Source organism: Palaemon carinicauda, chromosome 11, assembly GCF_036898095.1.
Source record: "Palaemon carinicauda isolate YSFRI2023 chromosome 11, ASM3689809v2, whole genome shotgun sequence".
NCBI lineage: Eukaryota > Metazoa > Arthropoda > Malacostraca > Decapoda > Palaemonidae > Palaemon > Palaemon carinicauda.
In genome coordinates this window covers 131,708,585-131,729,681 of record NC_090735.1, presented here as the reverse complement: position 1 = coordinate 131,729,681, position 21,097 = coordinate 131,708,585, and the positions used below count along the sequence as shown (strand labels likewise).

Sequence of the window (21,097 nt, the reverse complement as noted above, 5' to 3'; positions counted from 1 at the left end):
GGTTGTAATTCGCATTTAGCTCATAATGGATATACTGTATTGAGTTAAACTGGTAAATGAGAATATTTAAACCAAGAAGTGTAGTTGGTTTAGGGACTTTCCTGAAATTTTCAAGTTGGGCTGGTCTTTGGATACAGTGTTAATAAATCAAAATATGCTGAATATCTAAAAAGCGAGTGCAGATATCTTCCTAAACTTATTTGTTCATAAGCTTAGGGGGCTGATTGAATTACATTTCCTTGATTGACATTATTCTACCAACATGTAATATATTTCAACTTTAGAACTTACCTATGCCATTCACAACAAAGTTTTATTCATTGTGTTTGTATAGGTGTCATCCTGCCAAATTTAGATTGTTCCATTGTCTTCTTGGACTTCTTAGACTCTCATGATGAATAAGATTAGCATTTTGAATTGGATTAATTTGCTTATTCTCTTAATTTAAACTGACATTTTTTAAAAGTTAGTTATATCAGATCCTTCAAACCTATTTTTATCTATTCACATCTTTATACAGTAATAAATAAATGACAAATAGGACATGCTAATCACTGTCATTGTAATTTTTATCCAAAGTTAGAAAATCTAAGGTTGGATGAATAATTTTTCATGCTTTGATCATTTTTCTGCTGTAGGATCTGTCCTTTTCAAAATTGTTCTATGGGGTGCATACTTCTACATTCCTCACTTAGGTGCTATTTTAACAATATGGTCTTGCTCTTTCGTGCTGTTATCTCCCTCCTGATATCTTGTTTCAGAGTTCTGAAGAAAATTGTCATTTAGGATGTCTAAAATAATGGTTAAAGTTTTGGTTTTTGTTGTTTCCATACCAAGCTTGGTTGAGATAGGGTAATAGGTTCCTTATCTTTTCTGCCATTGCAATAATTAAAAAAGAGATTTTGCAGCTGTTGATGTCCAAAGAGGACTTTCTATTAGCATTGCGTACAATGATAGAACCAGTAATAAATTGTTGTTTAAGACAGAATTTTTGGGTAACATAGCTATAGACTAGACCCTTCATCATAGTTTGATTTCCTGTAACCAAGTTATATTCATCATTTTTCAGAATGTGCCATAATAAGTACCTGTTATTGAATCCCCAGTAAGTGACCCTAAAAATACATGTAAAAATTTAGGAAATTTTGCTATGCCTTGTTGGAACTATACGCCATTTAGTTTCTTCTATTCTGCTGTACCATAGTAGTCTTACACAGATATTCCCTCTTCCTTGTTAGTTTAATAAAGTTGCTAGTGTTTAGATGTTTACTTTATATTCCTTAGCATAATTTTGTTTGAGGAATTTGCTTTGTACTGTATTTGAAACTTATTTCTATAGTACTGTAATTGTAGTTAGAAAATGGGTTGCAAAAAAATTATGAGCTTTGAATTTTATATTTACCTAGAAGTAATTCTTATAAATAAAATGCATTAAACAAGGGTTGGCAGGTAATGTTTGCTTCCAAATGTAATAGCTTTCAAAGCTGTAGTTACCTGCATGATTTTTTTACTTGAGTGGTGGTGAATTTTTCTATAAGTTTGGTACCAAGTATCTACTGTCTTAAAAATAGTACTGTATTATATCATGATCATAGCTCTGTCTAAAGACAGTGTCTATACAGTCACACTGTACATCTATAAAACTAAGTACACAGGTTACTGTCCATAGGTCTCAAACTTCACTGGAAAAAATTTTGTACTCAACAGTTGGTTGTCAATTACACATCTATTGTATGGTAGAAGGAGCCTGACCTACAATTGTTAATTATTGTCTTGGGCTTCTTTCATTTTAACCTTTAGATTTCACAAAAGTGCCTTGTCTACAGTTGCCCACTCTTATATGTACGTAGTTTTCATCTGCACTTAATACACTTAATACCCCTCCTGGTTCACGACCTTTGTCTGTACCTAAGGATTCTCCACGGTCTCTCATTTCGCCATCCTCACGGCGCTCGACAGACCATCACTCCTTGCCATCTACTCGCCGACGAACTCCTGTTCGTGGCTTGCCAGCTGGTTCAAGCCATCCGGTCGATCTTCCATCACCAACTTGTCTACAGGCTGCTGCTCGTTGTTTGCCAACGGTGGTCTGTTCGTGATCCTCTCCGGTGGTTTACCGCTCTCCTAGGGGTCAACAATCATCAGCGCACTGATTACCCACTCGCTGATCTCCAACCCTGTGACCTCCGACCCACCGATCGCTGACTTGCTGATCATCAGCAGCCCACCGCTTGCAGGCTCGTCAGCAGTCTTCGGCTGCTCGCCAGTTACCTTCTCATCATTCACCTACAACTCGCCGCTCTCCAAGAGCAGAAGGTAAACGATATCAGCCTCGCACTGCTCGTCGTTCTCCAACTCGTCGATTGCCTAGATGATCGTCAAATGACCGACAGTCTCCATCAGCAGCTCGCCAACAGACTGCGCCGCATGACCTCACTGCCACAGTATAGCGACCCCAGGAACCAGACCCTGATCATCGCCAACGTTCGCCAGAACGGCACAACTCTAATGAAGGGCACTGTTTGCGGGAAGAGAAGCTTTCTAAGCCTTCTCCTTCTCGAGCCTCCTAAATCTCTCCAGAGAGATGTAAATCTTTTTTCCATCGTTCTCCTCCCCACAAACGCAGAACATCGTGTACGCCAGGGAGATCGGTAAAAGGCAAAACATCTAAGCAGCAGGAGTTCAGAGTTCTGAAGGACCCCCCTTCATGACTGATTCCTTTTCCCTATGAAGAAGACATCAACACTGCAACCTTCCTTGAGAGCATCTTCGACTGCGGAGGTCTCTTTGTCGTTCCCTTCAGGGAAACTTTCCAATAGTGCCGCTGTTGGTCAGGAGCCGGGGTTTGGAGTCTTGGTTAGGGCTGTCAAGCAACCCTTTGCGACACGTATCCCACCTCCTCGTCTGTCGGAAACTCCCAGGATCCCCCTAGAGGAGTCTTCCTCACCTTCTACGAATGAAAAAGGAATTTTATTATTAGGTTTCTGTTATTTCATGCATAAATTGAATTTTAAGGTAACTTACACCTCATAAGTCAAACACAGTAGCCTAACATTTTTCACTAAGGAAAATAAGAAGGGAGTCATGAAATTTGAGCTGAGCCTAGGTAATGTCTGCCAGGACATGGATTACATCCTTGCCAGCCAAATGAAAAAAAATGCATAACATAATCACTTCTAGTGTTAAAAACAAACAAGACCCTTACCCACTGTGCTCAAAAGTTGAAGCAGATCCAGAAGAAAATAATATAATTAGGCAGTACAATTTACAAGGCACAAAATTTTAAACTTGGCTTTTCTGTAACATGGAAAAGAAATATGTATTGTAGTGATAGATAAAGGCTTAGGGGGCTCTCTCATCTTTGTAGTGAGGTTTACTGTGCTTAGAGTGGTGTGTCATTTTAAAGTATACAAATTTGCATTAAAGATACCGTGATAGGTTTTATAGATCCTGAAACCCTCTGGTGTCTCTACCTTATATATACTTGAGTCCTTGTTTGCACATTAGTACGCTGCCCGTAGGATCAGCAGCTAGAGTGGATATGAATGTGTTGAGGTGGTTTGGCCATGTTGAGAGAATGGAAAATGGCTGTCTGCTAAAGAAGGTGATGAATGCAAGAGTTGATGGGAGAAGTACAAGAGGAAGGCCAAGGTTTGGGTGGATGGATGGAGTGAAGGAAGCTCTGGGTGATAGGAGGATAGATGTGAGAGAGGCAAGAGAGCGTGCTAGAAATCGGAATGAATGGCGAGCAATTGTGACGCAGTTCCGGTAGGCCCTGCTGCTTCCTCCGATGCCTTAGATGACCGCGGAGGTAGCAGCAGTAGGAGATTCAGCATTATGAAGCTTCATCTGTGGTGGATAATGTGGGAGGTTGGGCTGTGGCACCCTAGCAGTACCAGCTGAACTCGGTTGAGTCCCTTGTTAGGCTGTGAGGAATGTAGAGAGTAGAGGTCCCCTTTTTTGTTTTGTTTAATTTGTTGATGTCGGCTACCCCCCAAAATTAGGGGAAGTGCCTTGGTATATGTATGTATGTACAGTATGTATATCCTGCTATATTGGATTACTTGATTTAGCTTGATAGGGAAGTTCCAGGGAATCACACAGTTTTTAACCCAAATACTGTGGCAGTTTATGATGGTTTTCCAACTTTTTAGTCTCACTACGCAGAGAATTTGGTCCCGTACTGTATTCTGGTACAGGAGGTGTCATAATACTTCTATAATTTCATAGGCTTTTTCTATGAGTTGAAGACTATTTTTTTTTGTATATTTGGACAATTCATAACAAAATTTCTTTTAGTTTTGTGGATGTAAAGTAATTATTATACATGGTAATTATTAGTTCCATTACAGCTGATTTAATGCATGATTTAATTAGATGGGTACAGTATTAGAATAGAACCATTTTTATGTCAAATGCCTTGCTTGTACTTATGAAAAAATTACACATTTTTTTTTTACTGGATTTTAATTTTAACTAATTTATGTAAATGTTATTGGTTAATATTGTGTTTTGGAATTGTATCTATTTTTTACTAACCTGCACATGTTCTCTTCTCAATCAGTTAGTAATTTAGATTCCAGGATGATAATTTCTTTGTTTTTTTTTTACTAACTTGGTTTCCAAATAGGATGAAATATTGCTGCTACAGAGTATTAATTGGGTGCTTTCAATAATTTTGAAATGTATAAAGAAAACTTTATAGATTACTAAATATCCAAGAGCTCATGAAATATTATATAGTACATTTGAGCACCTCCTTGTTTGTTTGCATATTAACTTATCTTTTGAAAAATGTTAATCGAAGGTGTTTTATTTTTTATTATATTGTACAGTATTTGAGATTTTTAATCAGCCTAATGCTGTATTGTAACATAAGAATTTTTTTTTTACCTAGTAACCTTTTAATTTTCATTTAGGTGCATACATGGTGGTGGAGTCATGAAAGTGCAGGCAGTGTGGAAACTGTGCGTCATGTGCCTATTAGTAACGCCTCCCCTCTGCGACAGAATCATGGGTCCTTGGCTCCTCGAGCACGTAGTCTTGATCAACAGCCTACTATTCTTCAGCAGAGAAACTCTTCTTGTGGTTATTCCTCTCATACCTGCCAGCAACAGGGAAGTCATCCTTACAAACATCATGGTGAAAATCAGCGCACAAATTCTGTTAGGTGCTCAAATTCTTGCCATATTACAAGTCCAGAGCATAGTTTGTCATCAGGCAGCCATGTATTTTGTCCCATTCACAGTGCTGATGGTCACCGAGCTGTGTCAGAGAGGGGTTTAACTAATACCTCAATAACTGCGCCATCAATAGTAGGTTATCAGACCCACATGTTTTTACAAGACCATAGCAGTAACACTTGCAGTTCTGTGCCTCATGTAGGTCATGTAGCTAAATGTGTGTGTAATTTCTTGTGTCCTGTATTTGCTGCTTCAAGTGGAAAAAGTGACTTACACTCCAATGGCTCATCTCTTTTATGCTGCAGACGCAATTCTTTGCCTGAGTCTTTTTTGGCTTCATGTGCTTCAAACAATGTAAATTCCAGTGTTGATGCTTTGTGTAATGTCCACTCCAGTAAGTGTGTTATGTCCTCTCCACTTTGTGAATTAGAGAAATCCTCTCCTTCATTGTCATCACCTGCCGTTTTTCAGTTTATTTCTGCATCAGATAATATCCAGCCAGTAGAACCATTTGGATCATCCCAGTCAAGTTCCTCACAGCTTTCTTCTGTTAGTGAACCTGCTTATTTGTATACTGAAACCAACTTCTTACCAAGTTACCATGCTTCATGTGAGGGAAATGTTGATAGTAGAAGAATAAGTAATAAGGCTACACCTCTTTTGTGTGGGGATTATTCTTCACTTGTAAGTTAATGTTGTATTTTTATTTTAGTGTAATGTACCATAATCTTATAAAGTACTGTATAGATAGTGTAGTTCTGTATTTTATAAGGAAAAACCCGCACAGTGTTGTTTGAGCTTATTATGTTTCCGTATAAAAAAGATTGTGAGAGAGGATTTCTCTGAAAAATGACGTGAAAGTAGCTTTCTAACATATACGTACAGTAATACCTCAGAGATCAAACACCCCAGAATTCTAGCTTTTTGGTGATCAAAGAAAATTTTTGAATGTTTAAGCCCCAAAGACCAAACAAAAATACAGAGGTCAACAACTTGAAAGAACCTGTATGGACCAAGATAATGGCAACTAAGCCAGTTTACATGTAGCTCTCACTCATTCCAGCCCATTAAATCATTGTTCCATTAAATTTTTTGTAAATTTGTTTTAGTTATTTTATTTTCATACACAATGGTTAAAGAGAACATGGCTTCAGGGTAGGAGGGAAGGTTCCCACACCCAGTTCAGTGATAAAGGAAATGATGGAAAATGGGTTATGTCATAGAGCTTTGAAGAAAAAATAGAATTTTAGTGATAAAATTTTATACAGGTATTTCTCTAATAGCCTGATGTTCATATTGCTGCTTCTCCAGATGCTTGGTTTAATTGACCTTTACCAGTAGAATTTTTTAATGTAAAAATTTTAAAATTTTCTTTCCCTTTAATAAACATCCTTAGTAAAGTAAGGAACTTTCTAGTGGCAAGTGGTAACTGAAGCACCAGTCTCTTTCTCTTCAGTTTCAAAGTCAAAATTATCCCTATCCTCTTGACACCACGAGGCAGTGAGGAGGAGGGTTTGTATGTATATGAACTCCAGGTGAATATAGAAATAAGAAATGGTGTTCATATTGCTGACTCCCACACTTTACTGGATGTTGGATGCCAGTGAAGGAAAGAGAGAGGATAGATTTAATTAAAATCAATTATACTAATGTCTAAATTACTTTTAACAAAACCATCTCAAAATACATTTTGAAATACAAGACTGCAGATTGTTTAATAAAACTGTTTAAAATATTATATTGTAGCTAAAGACATTACTTAATCTAATTAATACTTTCAATGTTGCTTCCATTTTCTTTCTCTTCATCTTCCTCTATTGTATGTTGAACTGTGGTAAAATCAGCTGATTTCCTGTTTTTTTCACAACTGGAGTGAATTGGGGGATACTGTGATTGCTTGTCAAGGACTCTTTTTGTTAGCATATGTACTAGTACCTACATTTACCCTGCTGGAATTAACCGGACATGAGCAAGTGGCCAGTCTTCCAAGCGAGCAGAACCTATTACCAAATGAAACATGATGCAAAAAGATTTAAGGGAAACACATGAATACTACACCATCTACCTATGTATTACTATATAATTTAGGAGTCCTTTAACAAATGGAGGGATTAGCATCCAGGCTATCTACTCAATCTTTTGCTTTTAATCTTTTTATATTATTGAGCAAATAGGATTGCGGCATGCAAGGGTCTAGCAGCAGAAGGTCTAAAACAAATAAAGAATTTGAGGTTCTGTGAGAAACTTTCGAACCTGTAGTACACAGTTAGGTTTCAGAACCCTTACTAAGAAAAAAAAAAACATTTTGATCACTAGACTCAACTAGGGAATTAGGTTAAGTTGACTACGCGGAAGGTAGGACCAGAGTTACCATTTTGAGAGAGGATTCACTGGACTTCTGAGGCTTTAGTAAAGGAAGCCAGCGACTTTAATAGCTTATGAAGCTCATCAATATCCAAATTAGTTGATTATGTAAATTGTCTATAGGTGGAGGGACATCATTATCGTTGTTTACCCCATTACAATCAACCAGCCTTCTTTGGCTTTCCCCCTTAACTAAAAAGAAGTTCCGTTTAGTCCTTTCTACTGTTAAATTAGCGCGGCAGCCATTAAAAATTACTTTCACATGAGAGGTACCGTAAGATGAGCTCACTTTTCACAATGGTTGTTTAAATCACAGTATTGTCCACTATACAATAAAGGAATACAGATAATGAACTTCCAGAAAAAAATCCTGTGCACCCTCCACACAGTAATTGCTAGGAATACTAGTGAGAGACATCTGGATGCTCAGTGATAAGCAAACAATCTGGAGAAGTTTCTGATCAGTACCACACGACTAAAGAAACTGAATGGATGGTGACTGATACGTTAGTTATTACTTACTTACCAATAGAGTATTCTTTACTTTACTAGGGTTTAAAGGGTGATCATGAATGGTAGAGACAAGGGATAGTGACAATACCCTAGACTTAACATATATGCATATGAGCAGTACCCAAGCCCCCACTCCATCCAAGCTAGGATCAGGGTAGGCCAGGCAATGGCTGCTGATAACTCAGCAGGTAGACCTATAGACTCCCCAAACCCCCTTCCTTAGCTCACAAGGATGGTGAGGTTGCAGACATTACAAGAAACTATCAGGTTTCAGCAGGACTCGAACCCCAGTCCAGCTGATTGCCAGGCAGGGACGTTTCCAATAGGCATGTGTTAATTGAAGGGAAAGAAAAGGGGGAAATTTTAAAATTTTGCCGGTAAAGGTTGATCAAACCGAGCTTCTGGAGAAGAAACAATATGAACATCAGACAGGGTTCAAAGAAATAGTATGCAGATAAAGCATTAGCCAACAGAGTAGGTGATTTTCATAATGATAATGCATTGAGTCATTTAAGAAACATCTTAAAACAGGCATAAACATTACTCTATTGATCAGTTTTTAGCATAAATATTTTCAGTAAATGCTAGAAAAGAGGAACATTTAGAAATTAACCCAGGATAGCAGTTACTTAGCAATATTATGGAGGACAACTCCCTTTGCCAAAAAAAAAAAAAAAAAAAAAAAAAAAAAAAAAAAAAAAAAAAAAAAAAAAGCATTAACCCCAGGAGGGCAATTACCTAGCATTTTTAAGGTGGGGGACTCCCCTTCAAAGGAACATATAACACCTTCCCACCAACTTCCACCCAAACCATCTACTCTCTTTATTACGGGTAATGTGTAGTTCAGTGTTCATTTATTCCATATTTATTAATTTATTGTTTGTTAGATACACTTGTTTATCAAGTTTTTGGTATGCTTTTATGTACTGTATAGTATTTTAATATTGCATTCTTTTGATAGAAATGGTCCATTTAGTAGTATTCTTTGATAAGTAATCAATTGATGTTATTTTCGTTCATTCTTATGTTGAAAATATATTCTGTTTGAATAATTTTACATCCAAATGAAGTTTTGGAATGTTCGATCTCTGAGGTACCACTGTAATGTAAATAATCTAAATGAAGTGAATTTTGTTGACATTTGAATTTGATTTTGTACAACAATTGAGATGGCAATCTATTTACACTTCAAGTTAGTGGGTTGTTGGCCTAACACCACCCTTAAAATACATTTTTTCATATAGATTATGTTTCATAGATAAAAATATTATTAACCCTTTTACCCCCGGGGTATTTGGAAATTTTCAACCCTTAACCCCCAGGGGGTTATTTTTTTCCCAGCACATTTTGCAGTATATTGTCTTTAAATTGCTCTAACAGCCTTAATTTTTCTCATAGAAAGGTCAGGTTTGTCTCATTCTCTTGGAAAATGCCTGAATTTTCTCAAAAAATTATCAAAAAATATGAATAATTTTTATAGCATTTTTTTGCAAGGACGTACCGGTACGTCCATGGGGGTAAAGGGATGGCTTTTGTGAAACGTACCAGTACGTCCTTTGGGGGTAAAAGGGTTAATGCCCATTACTTCCAGTACAGTATTTAGGTAGATAATGGTTGGTACTTCACAAACATACAGTATTTGAAGATTTCAGCAGTTATTGTATTCCGCAGTACTTTGATTTACCAAGAACTGTATGGTTGAAAAGTTAGTTTCAGGTCTTCCTTTGTTGTATTGCACGGCGATAAACCTAACCTTTCCTTTATTATTCATTTAAAAATTACATGGACAAACTTTTTATTAACTTTTATGGTGTAATTCTATTTTGGTTTTCTTTGTTATTGGCTTCTTTTATTTTTGAGAATTTTAACCTGCAGCAATTTATTCTGTGTCTTTGCATGTTGGCTTGTACTTTATATATATATATATATATATATATATATATATATATATATATATATATATATATATATATATATATATATATATATATCTCTCTCTCTCTCTCTCTCTCTCTCTCTCTCTCTCTCTCTCTCTCTCTCTCTCTCTCTCTCTCTCTCTCTCTCTCTCTCTATGTTTAACATCCTCATTGTCAGTTATCAATTCAGATTTTTACCCCACTCGAGTTAGATGTAAAATAACTTTTGTTTCCATGGGAATCGGCAAACCCTCGTCCTTTAATTAGGGAGATTACTTCGGCATGAGTTGGAATCCATTGTTGAAAATGGATAATGAACAGTTATCTGACTGTAGAATGGCAAGGTTTTACCCCTTACCCCTTAAATTTTTCTTTGATTACTGTGCTGTTCACATGTGTGTGATTAGCGCTCTTCAAGCTGTTGATTCTTATTCTTGGGCTTTGTTGTTGATGATGGAATGGAAACAGGAAATTCATATCTGGTGGGGGAAAGGGCAGTTGCTGCAACCTCTTCATAGTTAAGATAGATGTAGACTCGCACTCCCTCTGAGCTTTGTGTCAGGGGCATGTCTGTATGCCCGCATCCTCTTATGCTGAGTGTCGATCATGGCCTCCGGTACAATGACAGGTATGTGCTCTGAAAGGGAAGAAACACTTTAGGCCATTGTTGAGATCTGACTGGGCAATGCCCAAGAAGACAACAGTGAAGGTTGCTGCCGCTGCTTTCTCTGAAGGTAATGTGTCTGCTTCTAATCAGTGCTTACGCCCCTAGATCAGTCTCCGGGGAGTACGGCGGGGGGGATCTGGAGAGCGAAGAGTGATGTTGACGTCTTATTCAGATTTTGCTGTTGTGGTGTAAACCCAAATTGTTTATTGCTTCCCTGCCAGAACTGAAGAGGTTATTGTTGTAACTGTGCTGACTATTGATGATGCATTGGACCTAAGAAGACCTGGACTTCTTTAGGTCTTTTAGATAGGCGCTCTATGACTACTTTGAGGGAGTTTGTTGACAAGGGTGCCTCCCCCCTTTACCCCCTATGTAGGTGGTTGTTCCCATGGCGCCAGGTGTGGAGGAGGGAGTGGTGCCTTCAGTGTCAGGGAACCTAGGGTCTGGTAAGTCTGGTTAGATTACCTGTGGCCTGGCAGGCAAGGTGGCGCGGTTGGAGAAGGTAAAGAAAGGTATAAGTAAGTTTTAAGATGAAAGGTGTGACTCCAATCCTCTCCCAGTGTCAGTGCTCTCTGCCTCTTCCCTGTGTCTATAGCTTTGACCCTTTTTGCCATGGGGTCCAGGGTTTTTCTCCCTCAGTGTCAGTGAGTTTGCCTTCCCCTTCCCCTGTATTGGTGTGGCCCAGTGTTGTGGCTCCGGCCAGAGCATCCTATGTAGTTTCTCCTACTATGGTAGTGTCGTTATCCAACCTCGACTGCTCTGCTTACAGAGCCATGAGAGTGAACTAAGAAGAAGAAGAAGCAGCTTGCAAGATATTCCTCCTCCTCCTCCTCCTCTTCTTCCTCCGACTTGTCCTCCCACTAGAGTGTTTCCTTGCACTCTTTCATTAAAAAAAAAAATCTCTTGAGTATTAGAGGTTTAGGTCTCAGCCTGAGAAGGATTCTGTTGCTACCTTCAATTGTCTCTAGGGAATTTGCTTGCAAATTTGAATGCCCTGGGTTGAGTTTATGAGGCTGGTCTGTTTGCATGTTTCCTCTGGAAATGTTACTGATTTTTATTAATAGAGTCTTATAATTGAAAGTTCTTTTCATTTTTAGGGGGGGTTGACGTAAAGCCTTTCTTCCACTTCTCTGAAAGTGAAATATTAGCTGCCACGAAGTATTGTGGAAAGAGAACTTGGTAGAGAGGCTTACTATAGAATAACTCCTTTACTTCATCATTTTCCAGATCACAAGCAACTAATAGCTGGCTTCTTTCCTCAAATGGGGCTCTAAAAAAGTTCTGTAAAGCATCATAAACAGGCTTGCAAGGTAACTTTGCTTTAGTTAAACAAGCAATCCACTGGCAGCCTCCACTTCCAAAGAGAACGTGGTATGCTTCTTCTTCTTCTTTGTCTGCATCTTTTCCCACTTTTATGTGGGGTCCCACTAAATTCTACCACTCTAAAGATCTCTGGAATAGAAGGAACACTCACCTAGTTGATTTTTTCTTATGTAAGCCTCCCATTTCTTTGGGAGAAAGACCTCACAAAGCCCATGAAGTTCTGTAAAACCTTTGAACTCCTTAGGATAAACATCCCCTCAAAAGAAAAATGGATTACATTCTTTGGGAGTGTGGAATCCCCTTTCAGCAATATATCCTCTTAGACTGCAGCTCCATCGTGTCCATTTTGACCAGGAAAGAAATCTTCTGGCCGGGCACTGTCATTCCAAGCACAGTTGCCTCTAAAAGGCTGTGATTAAGCAGAAACAGCCAGTATCTGAGACTCTCTCAAAACCTCTTCAATAAAACTTGTTTGTAAGAGACCAGTAAGAAACCTTTTCTACCGACTCCTCCTTATCACCAAGCCCAGAGGACGTGTATGAGGAGATAACACTCCCACTGGAGATTTCTCCTGAACCTTAAAACCTGAGGGTCCAGGCAACACAAGGTTCAAGGTTCCCAGGCTGGTATAAGGAGGGAGTATAAGAAACACAGGAATTTTCAGAAATGGTAGGTCTTTAGATATAACTATCATAAAGGTAATTGACTGAAGCTTCAACTATTTTAGCAAGAAGTGAGATGTCTACTAGAGACCCAAGCTGATCAAACCCAGGAGTGGTAGCCTGTTTACCAGAAACCTGAATCAGCTCAGCTAGCAAGTTGGCCAAACCCTGGGGGAGCATCCAAAAGTTGCCACCCAGGGGAAAATGAGGTTTCCTCTTCAGGGTGTAGATCATCACATAAGCCAATAGCTTTTACTTGGTTGTAGCCTGTTCCACCATAACCCCATTATAGAAAACTAATTTATTGCTATTGGGCGGTTAAGTAGAGTTCCTCATCTGGTAAGTCTTTCAAGGAACTTGAAACCTTTACAAAACCTTTCACTCACATGGAAAAGAGAAATATTGTGCAAACCCTCAAACCTGCAGCAAATTTGGCAACTTTTAAGGTGTCTTTATTGTTCATATTTGCATTATTTTTAGTTTTATTTTTGCTCCTGAATATACTCATTTATGTTCTTATATAAATGCATGTCTACGCATAAGTGGATCACCTGTGGTTTTCTGAATAGTTGAGTTTGAGTGTGGTCTTTTCAGTGTTTTCTTATCTAATTATACAAAATCATTTCAGTTGAGTCAGTGATACCTAGTTTATTTTTTGTGTTGCATGCTGCTATGAAATTTTATTTGATTTATTAGTTCTTTTTTCTTTATTAAGCTTACAAGTAATCCCAACTGAATCATTAGTAAAAATGTAATGAAAAATTTATTTCCTACATTTCTTTGAATTTAAAATTGAACAGGTTTACTCCTAATGATAAAATATGTTATTTATTTAAGACATTTTGTCACAAAATTTTAATTTTGTAATTATAAAATCTTTTTTGTTTTTCCATATGTGAATTAAAAATAAATCTCATATATACTGTTCTCAATTGTTGAATATATTTCAGGAAACACTAATGAATGCCCTCCAGTCGTATCGGAATCAACTAGTCCAACAAGAGCACTTGTCCCGCACTCTTCATGCAACAACAGCATTTTCTCTCAATAATGCAAATCATTTTTCAAAGCAGTTACATAGCATAAGTGCCATTAGGGCAGCTATTCGTGCTGAAGTAACGCACATGGAACAATTGTTGGCCAATGCCAAACCAAATTCTTTCGACAAAGCATGTATCAACAGCGTAATGATGCAGGTAATTTATTTATTTTAAAGTTTAAGTTTTACTGCTATATAAAACTACTATTCCCCATTTTATGCAGGTGAAGAAATATATTTCTTGATTAAAGGTTGAACAAATTAGTATTAGGATATACTTTTCATTTATCGTAATACAGCAGTTTTGCTTCAGGAAATTGTTTTACTTAGCATGCTAGGCTGATTTTCCGTTTGTAAAAAGAAATATACTATGAACCATAAGATAGAATATTTTTTATTTACATTTATAGCCTATATGCTTTTCTACATTATATAGGTATTTTAATATGGTACTTTTAATGGTGAGATTGGCAAACTGAAATTGAGGCCTTTAATACAGTAAAAGTGCAGTGATTACAATAAGAAATGTCAATTAATATTTTTATATTAGATGCTGTTTCATAATTATAATTTATATACACTAATAAACAATTTACATAGAATGAAATCTTATATACACCTATTGAAACACGTTTGCTATTTAATATTTGGTTGAAAAAAGTCTGTTCATAAAACATCCAGATAAACCATTAAACTGTAATTGGAATGTTATGTACAGTATTGTGGTAGAATGAAAGAAGAAAATATGTCATAAAGGTTATTTGAAGATGTCTTTGAAGATATTACTGTAGCCTAACATAGTAAGTCCAAAACACTTCTTATATTTTATAGTCAAACTTTTTTCATAAAGTAATCAATTAAACAAGGTTATCAGTAGTATGCCTGTACTCTGTGAGTAGGTCAACTTTATAATTATAACGGTAATTCTTATATCAGTCAGTCGAGGCTTATTCCGACCTTTTTTTTTATATAGTCTGAGGATCATGTGATGATGTTGCCATTGATACCAAACCATCAAAATTCTAGTGTATTTCAACTTAATTTCAGATGGTGTCACTTCTAAGGAAACAAGCAGAACTTTGCCATGATATAGAGAGACTCACTTTATCGCCTACCCTCTCGTCCCCAAAATCTGATGATTCAATGTCATCCAAGGCTCTATCTGGTTCTTCACTTAGCAATGAATGTGATGTGATAAACAGTGTAGCAACTATGGATGTTAATACTAAATGTTCCTCTGGAGGTAGTGATATTGCAGAAGCATTTTCTCAATTCTCTCAACCAGAAAATTTTCATTGTGGTTCAAATACAGACATTCCCTCTCCCTGTGACTTGCATAAGCCTGTTGTAGAAAATATAGGAATACAAAATTTAAATCCTGTTTCTTCGAACAGTCAAACTACAAGAAGTATAGAGAGTGAAAAAAACAGTAATCCAAATTTGTGTAGTAATAATGAAAATTTTCATGGAACTAAAGATGCTAACGTACACAAACTGTGTAAATCATTATTATATTCTCCGTCTATAGAACAAACTCGATTTGTGAAAACCTGTGATAGTGTGAAAGGAAGTGAAAGTAGGTTAGATGAAAAGCAAGTAAATTCTAGTGATGTGACAGCAAGAGTAGATTCTACCTGTGTAGAAATGAATTCAGCATCCCCATCAGATTCAAGTATGAAACCTAATGCTCCAAGTGCTGCAAGTTCAGAAGATGTCCATTGGGTATGTATATTCAATTTCTCATAAAATGTTTATCTATAGTTTTCCAAATGTCTACTAGTAATGTCTAGTTCCCACTAAAATATCTATGCTCTTCTAAGGGTTTAATTTTAGGAGTGTTTGGGAAGAAAATTAGGGTAAGATAAAGAGGAAGCTCAACACTTCTTAAAATATATGAGCTGTTTTCAAATCTTATAATTTTTGCAGGTGGTGTTTAGATACTTGTGAAAAAAATTAGCATCAATACTTAGAAAATTGCTTACATGGTACTTACAATAGTCCTAGCAGCTTTGGCTATTTAGAAAATTTTATACAAAACCATTTTCCATATTGATACTAGCTACATACATACATATACCAAGGCACTTCCCCCAATTTTGGAGGATAGCCGACATCAAACAAATGAAACAAAAAAAGGGGACCTCTCCTCTCTACGTTCCTCCCAGCCTGACAAGGGACACAACTGAGTGTGGCTGGTACTGTTAGGGTGCCACAGCCCACCCTCCCCCATTATCCACCAAAGATGAAGCTTCGTAACGCTGAATTCCCTACTGCTGCTACCTTTTATTATAAGAATGTTTATTTTGTAAATACAAAAGTTTCTCTAATGACAATTAATTTATTTTCTTCCAACAGGTTACACAACTGGTAGAAACACAAGTTCGAAACCAAACACAAATTGTTCAAGCTCATCTTAACCAGCAGTCAAGAGAAATGGAAGATATAAAATCAATGCTGAAACTGTTATTAAATAGGACTCGGTAATTAATTCTATGACTGTGTTGGATAGTAATATTCTGTGATTATAGCATTAACAAAGTATTTGAATTAGTTTTAGATTCAAATTAGATGTTATTTTTTTTTTGGCTACAGCCATTTCTATATGATATCTATTAATTAGATATTATATGGAAATGGCTGCAGTCAAATGTTTATTGCATATGTTGCATATTTCTTACCATCCCAATTCTTTTAGAATGAGAAAAGACTCAAATATAAAGCATTGAACACTGTAAATGAGTTTATGTTGTGCTCTTATGTTTGTAGTAGTGTAATTGTTTTGGTGGTGCTGTTTGAAGTGTGCTATAGTTCTATATTATATTTTTTTTTTATCAAAATGCCACAATTATTACTTTTTTATGAATCATATATTAGATTTGATAATACTGGTATTTTTATGAAACTCCACTCATGTTCATATTGCTTTTACTTTGGCTCTCTCCTTCCAAAATGCTTCCCCCTCAGGGAACCACCACACTATCTGGCCAGTGATGGCCATTAACTTGTTGATGATACAATTTATTATCTCCTACTCTAAGTTTCTCATCAACTGGTGTCTAAATAAATTGTTTTTATTTCACCCTGTGATTCAAAATAAGATTTTAGTAGTTAATTTTGAACTAATTAGTCACAATGTGATTTGAATTTTCCCTGGCTTTGCATGACATAAATGTATCTGGCCATCGTAATATTTAGTAACACCTTTACTATTGTTTGTTTCAGTTAAAACCAGAGTAGACTAAGAATACTATACTAATTGCTTAACTTTTGCCAAATGGTACGAGTTTCTTCTTGCTTTATCTTCAAATATTTCTGCAACCTTTTTGCTATGTGGACTACTGAGTTCTGAGGTAGTAGGTAATTATTTCCACCTTTTTATATCATTATTATGTTGTGAATATTTAATAAAGATTATTTTCTGTATAAATTCAGGAAGCTAAAGGCTCATGTTTTGATTGGCAGTGAGCCCAGCCCCATTTAGAATTTTAATGAATGTATTTTCTTTTGGCCTCTACTGTAGATGCATTTTCTTCCAAATGAGTTACTTGCCTAGAGAGGCATAAAGTATACGGAGACTTATTTTGGTAGGAAAACCAAATAAAGTACTTGAGGTAAATTTTGAAACTTCTTTTTGTTCCAAGTAACATCTAGATGCTCACTAAGATAACTTATTTTCACAGCTTCCGTGATTTTATGGACAAATCGCTAGATGTTTGTCTTGACTGATATAAAAGTTTCCCATTTAGTGTGGAGATACTTTTCCCTTTTAAAACAATATATAACAGTCAGTGGTCTAACCTTTTGATGAATAGTTATATTTCTTCAACATTAATTTTTGAACACAAGAGAATTGAAGAGGAAATTACATCAAATTATCTCATTTGCAGGGTTTTAATTTGTAGAAAACTTGATCGTAGTTTAGATTTGTTTATATATGAATAATTCAACAAGGTGAATACAAATTATTCTGCCAAATTGCTAAAGTTCCTTCAACCTAACCTAAATATTGATAGGGTTATCATGAATTCTGTTCAGATATTTTATCTTGGTGTGTTTTTTTTTTTAGAAACAACTTAGCATGTATGAAAAATAGAATTCACTTTTGTCGAATGTCCAGAGTTATTTAGTGATTAGATCAGCAGCATTTTGTTCAAAGTATATTTTGGCAATCTAGTTTCACTGGTCCCAGTACTTGGTCCCCAAATCACAAATCTCATATCACTCAAAAGGTATTTCTCATGATTAGATATTTACATAAGCTATTTACAGTTAATTAACTTATTTTGTTGCTTATTTATAAATGGTCATATTTTCATAGACCTAATATACTAATTAGATTTACTGTAGACAAGATTTTTTAAATAATGTTGGCCATGTAAATAAATGAAATTAGGAGATGCATGAAAATTGGAAACATTGAAAATTACCATATGTAGAAAAAATATGGGGTCAGTTTAAGGAAATATCCAAGGGTACCACACTAGGCATTAACGTATATCAGCACCACACCCTATAACGAGCATTTATGGTATTGATAGTCAAGAACTTCATAAGCTCTTGACTGCTTTAGACACTTTTGTACAATCTAAGAAGTCCTTAGTATGTTTTGTACATATATGTCTAATACATTTGATATTAAAACATCTATAATAAATTACTAAGCGACTGTTTGGGCTTTAATAGAGATTTTAACATAACCTATATCGAATCCTAACTTAACTTCTCAAGTTTTGATAAGTGGTTCTAGTGACCCAGTCTGTTAAGAGTTCATATAGTGCTCAGCGTTAAAGACTAGCGTTCCACTCTTGAAATCATACGCTCTGATACGACTATTACAGTATTTACCACTGCGTAACACTCACAATTCCGAAAATCAGTCAGCTCCTATGGAGCTTTAGTTTCCAAGGTAGCAGCCCAAGCTGGTAGTCAGGATCCTGTATCCCTCCTCTTGTTGAATTAGATGCTATTAAGCAACCGCTTATTTCTCATATTTAATTGTCCAGGGTTACATTATTTCTCAAGTGGCAGTGTATATCGTTTTCTTAAATGCTCAGCCACTAGCACATCGTGGACTTTCCTTTGTTATGGTACATGTAGCTGAGGGGGGTTAATGAGCACTCATTCTCATTTTAGTGGTGATTTATTTCCTATGGGTCCTATTCCTGGTGGGTTGCATTCACATGTAGGCTCAGCCATTAGCACATCTCAAGTTTTCCCTATTTATATGCAGTAGATGCGAATAAGCAACCACCTATTTCTTATATTAATGAATCAGGGTTGTATTATGCCTCGGATGTAAGTGCTCCCTATTTATTTGTAGGCTAGGCAACTAGCACAAATTGAGTTTTTCTTAATGTATTAATGGAGCTTGAGTAGATGTTAATAAGCTACCATTTATTTCTTACTTTAATGGTCCAGGGTTGTATCATGACTCTGATGGCAGTATGCATGGTTTGCTGCTTATAGACTTGACCACTAGCACATCTTGAGTTTTTCATAATTATATTAATGTATCTGAAGGGCGTTAACAAGCACTCATTTCTTGTTTTAATAGCATGTCATTTCATATTCCTAACACTTGTGGGTTGCATCAGGCGTTGGGTAGCAGTGCACACTTTGCTCGTGTAGGGTCGGCCACTAGTACATCTAGAGTTTTCCCTAATAACGTTATTGTAGGTACAAGCACCTCTTCTGCAGAAATGATTCCCTTGCTAGACCTAAGCTCAAAGTCCCACTATCCCACCTCCATCAGAGCCTGTGAATTAGCAATGTGAACGTTAGTGGAGTTGCATGAAAATAAAAGTTTAAATAAAAGTTTTTTTATTTTCATTCTTGCTTGATGTTCATATGCATGCTCCCCTCCTCTTCACTGAACAGTAATGTCAAGAAACTAGTGATTGAGTTTTCTACTGTAGAACAGAAGAGTAGGAGGTAATATGTTGTATCATCGACTATAGTCCATTTCTTTTATCGAGGCAGATTTGCACCGACTCGCAGCGGTGCCCTTTTAGCTCGGAAAATTTTCCTGATCGCTGATTGGTTAGAATTATCTCGTCCAACCAATCAGCGATCAGGAAACTTTTCCGAGCTAAAAGGGAACCGCTGCGAGTCGGTGCAAATCTGCATCGCTAAAAGAAATTGACTATAGTTAGTTGTCATCAACCACCATATGACGTAGTGTCTCCCAGAGGGGGAGGCCTTTTGCAAGGAGAGAGAAAAAGATATTTATATTTTGGGGTACATGTCGATGCAGATTTAAGTAAAAGTAATATGGATATCTGGGGAGTATAAAAATAAAACAAATTTTTAAAATTCTGTTTTAACTTTTTTGTGTAAATCCATTAAACATTTTGTTCCAGAAATAATATTTTAACTGTGCACAAGGATAAAAATGTTTATGGGCTATTGTTATTGTTACAGTGAGTATCAAAGGCACATAAGCCAAAAATTTCTTGATACATTATTTTTCTAAGGTATTTACCTCTTTTATGTCGTGGAATATTTTAACATTTTTATGTGCAACCAATATTATATTACGCATTTTTTGTATAGAAATTATTTCGTAAAGGGGTAGAATATCAAAGACATTTCCTATCAAATCTTATACCCACTTGCAATTTCTTTTATCTGATATCTGCAGATGTCACTGCGGGTTTTAGAAATGCACTTTTCTACTGCTGTAGTTGATTTTATTTACCTCATATCTTATAAAGTATGGTTTTTGGGAAAAGTAGATCTGTTAGTATCATTAATAGTTTTATGCTAAATTTCAATAAAGTACGTAATATTTTGCATACAGTATTTTGAAGATGTATAGTTTTTTTTTTTTTTTTCTAAAGAACAATTGACAGAATTTGCAGTTGTGTATCAGTGACAATTACTCGTCTTTTATCTTCTAATCTTCATTTTGTGTGCACTGATATGAGGGCAGGGCAAATTGTACCTTCTGTTCATACGCAAGTTTTTTATATAAACTGCATGTATTATAACTACTGTAATACTAGTTGGAAATATGAAAGCCTCAAGCAAAGTTTCATTCACCTGTAGGAAATATAAGATTTTTAACATTTGCTTTAAAATGTTTATTTACTTTGTTTGAGTATATGACCTAATATTTCTAACATTTTGCTTAATCATCAGTGGTTGCAATTGTGATATTATTTGTAAATTTTGTGCTTAAGAGAGATGTTAATATTTCTTTTTAATATAAATTGTTTTATGTGTATTTTATAGTGTATTTACCATTGTATGTGAAATATATTCTGTAGATAAAAAAAATTATCACGAGCTATTTCTTAGAATTTCTTGTCATCCCTTTTGTCACCGACTACTTTGGTATTCTTTATTTTTTATGAACCTCCTTGATGTTCATATTCCTTCTCTCTTGAAACTGACGTTTACTTTTTAAAGCTAAAAGTGTTCCCGTTTTT

At 36.1% G+C, this 21,097-nt stretch overlaps 1 protein-coding gene across 5 annotated transcripts in view; it reads left to right on the top strand.

The window, feature by feature from the left end:
- The window catches only part of LOC137650219 (serine-rich adhesin for platelets-like), a 361,753-nt gene extending 341,260 nt beyond the window's left edge, over positions 1–20,493 (top strand). For 4 of the 5 annotated variants that reach the window (XM_068383454.1, XM_068383453.1, XM_068383452.1 and 1 more), the window contains 4 exons: positions 4,920–5,867; positions 13,579–13,824; positions 14,715–15,389; positions 16,023–20,493. In XM_068383454.1, the coding sequence (XP_068239555.1) occupies positions 4,920–5,867; positions 13,579–13,824; positions 14,715–15,389; positions 16,023–16,151 (1,998 nt within the window). In that variant the 3' untranslated portion in view covers positions 16,152–20,493. The remainder of the gene's footprint in view (positions 1–4,919; positions 5,868–13,578; positions 13,825–14,714; positions 15,390–16,022) is intronic. The other variant, XM_068383455.1, reaches the window with a different exon arrangement.
- Positions 20,494–21,097: the final 604 nt, after the last annotated feature.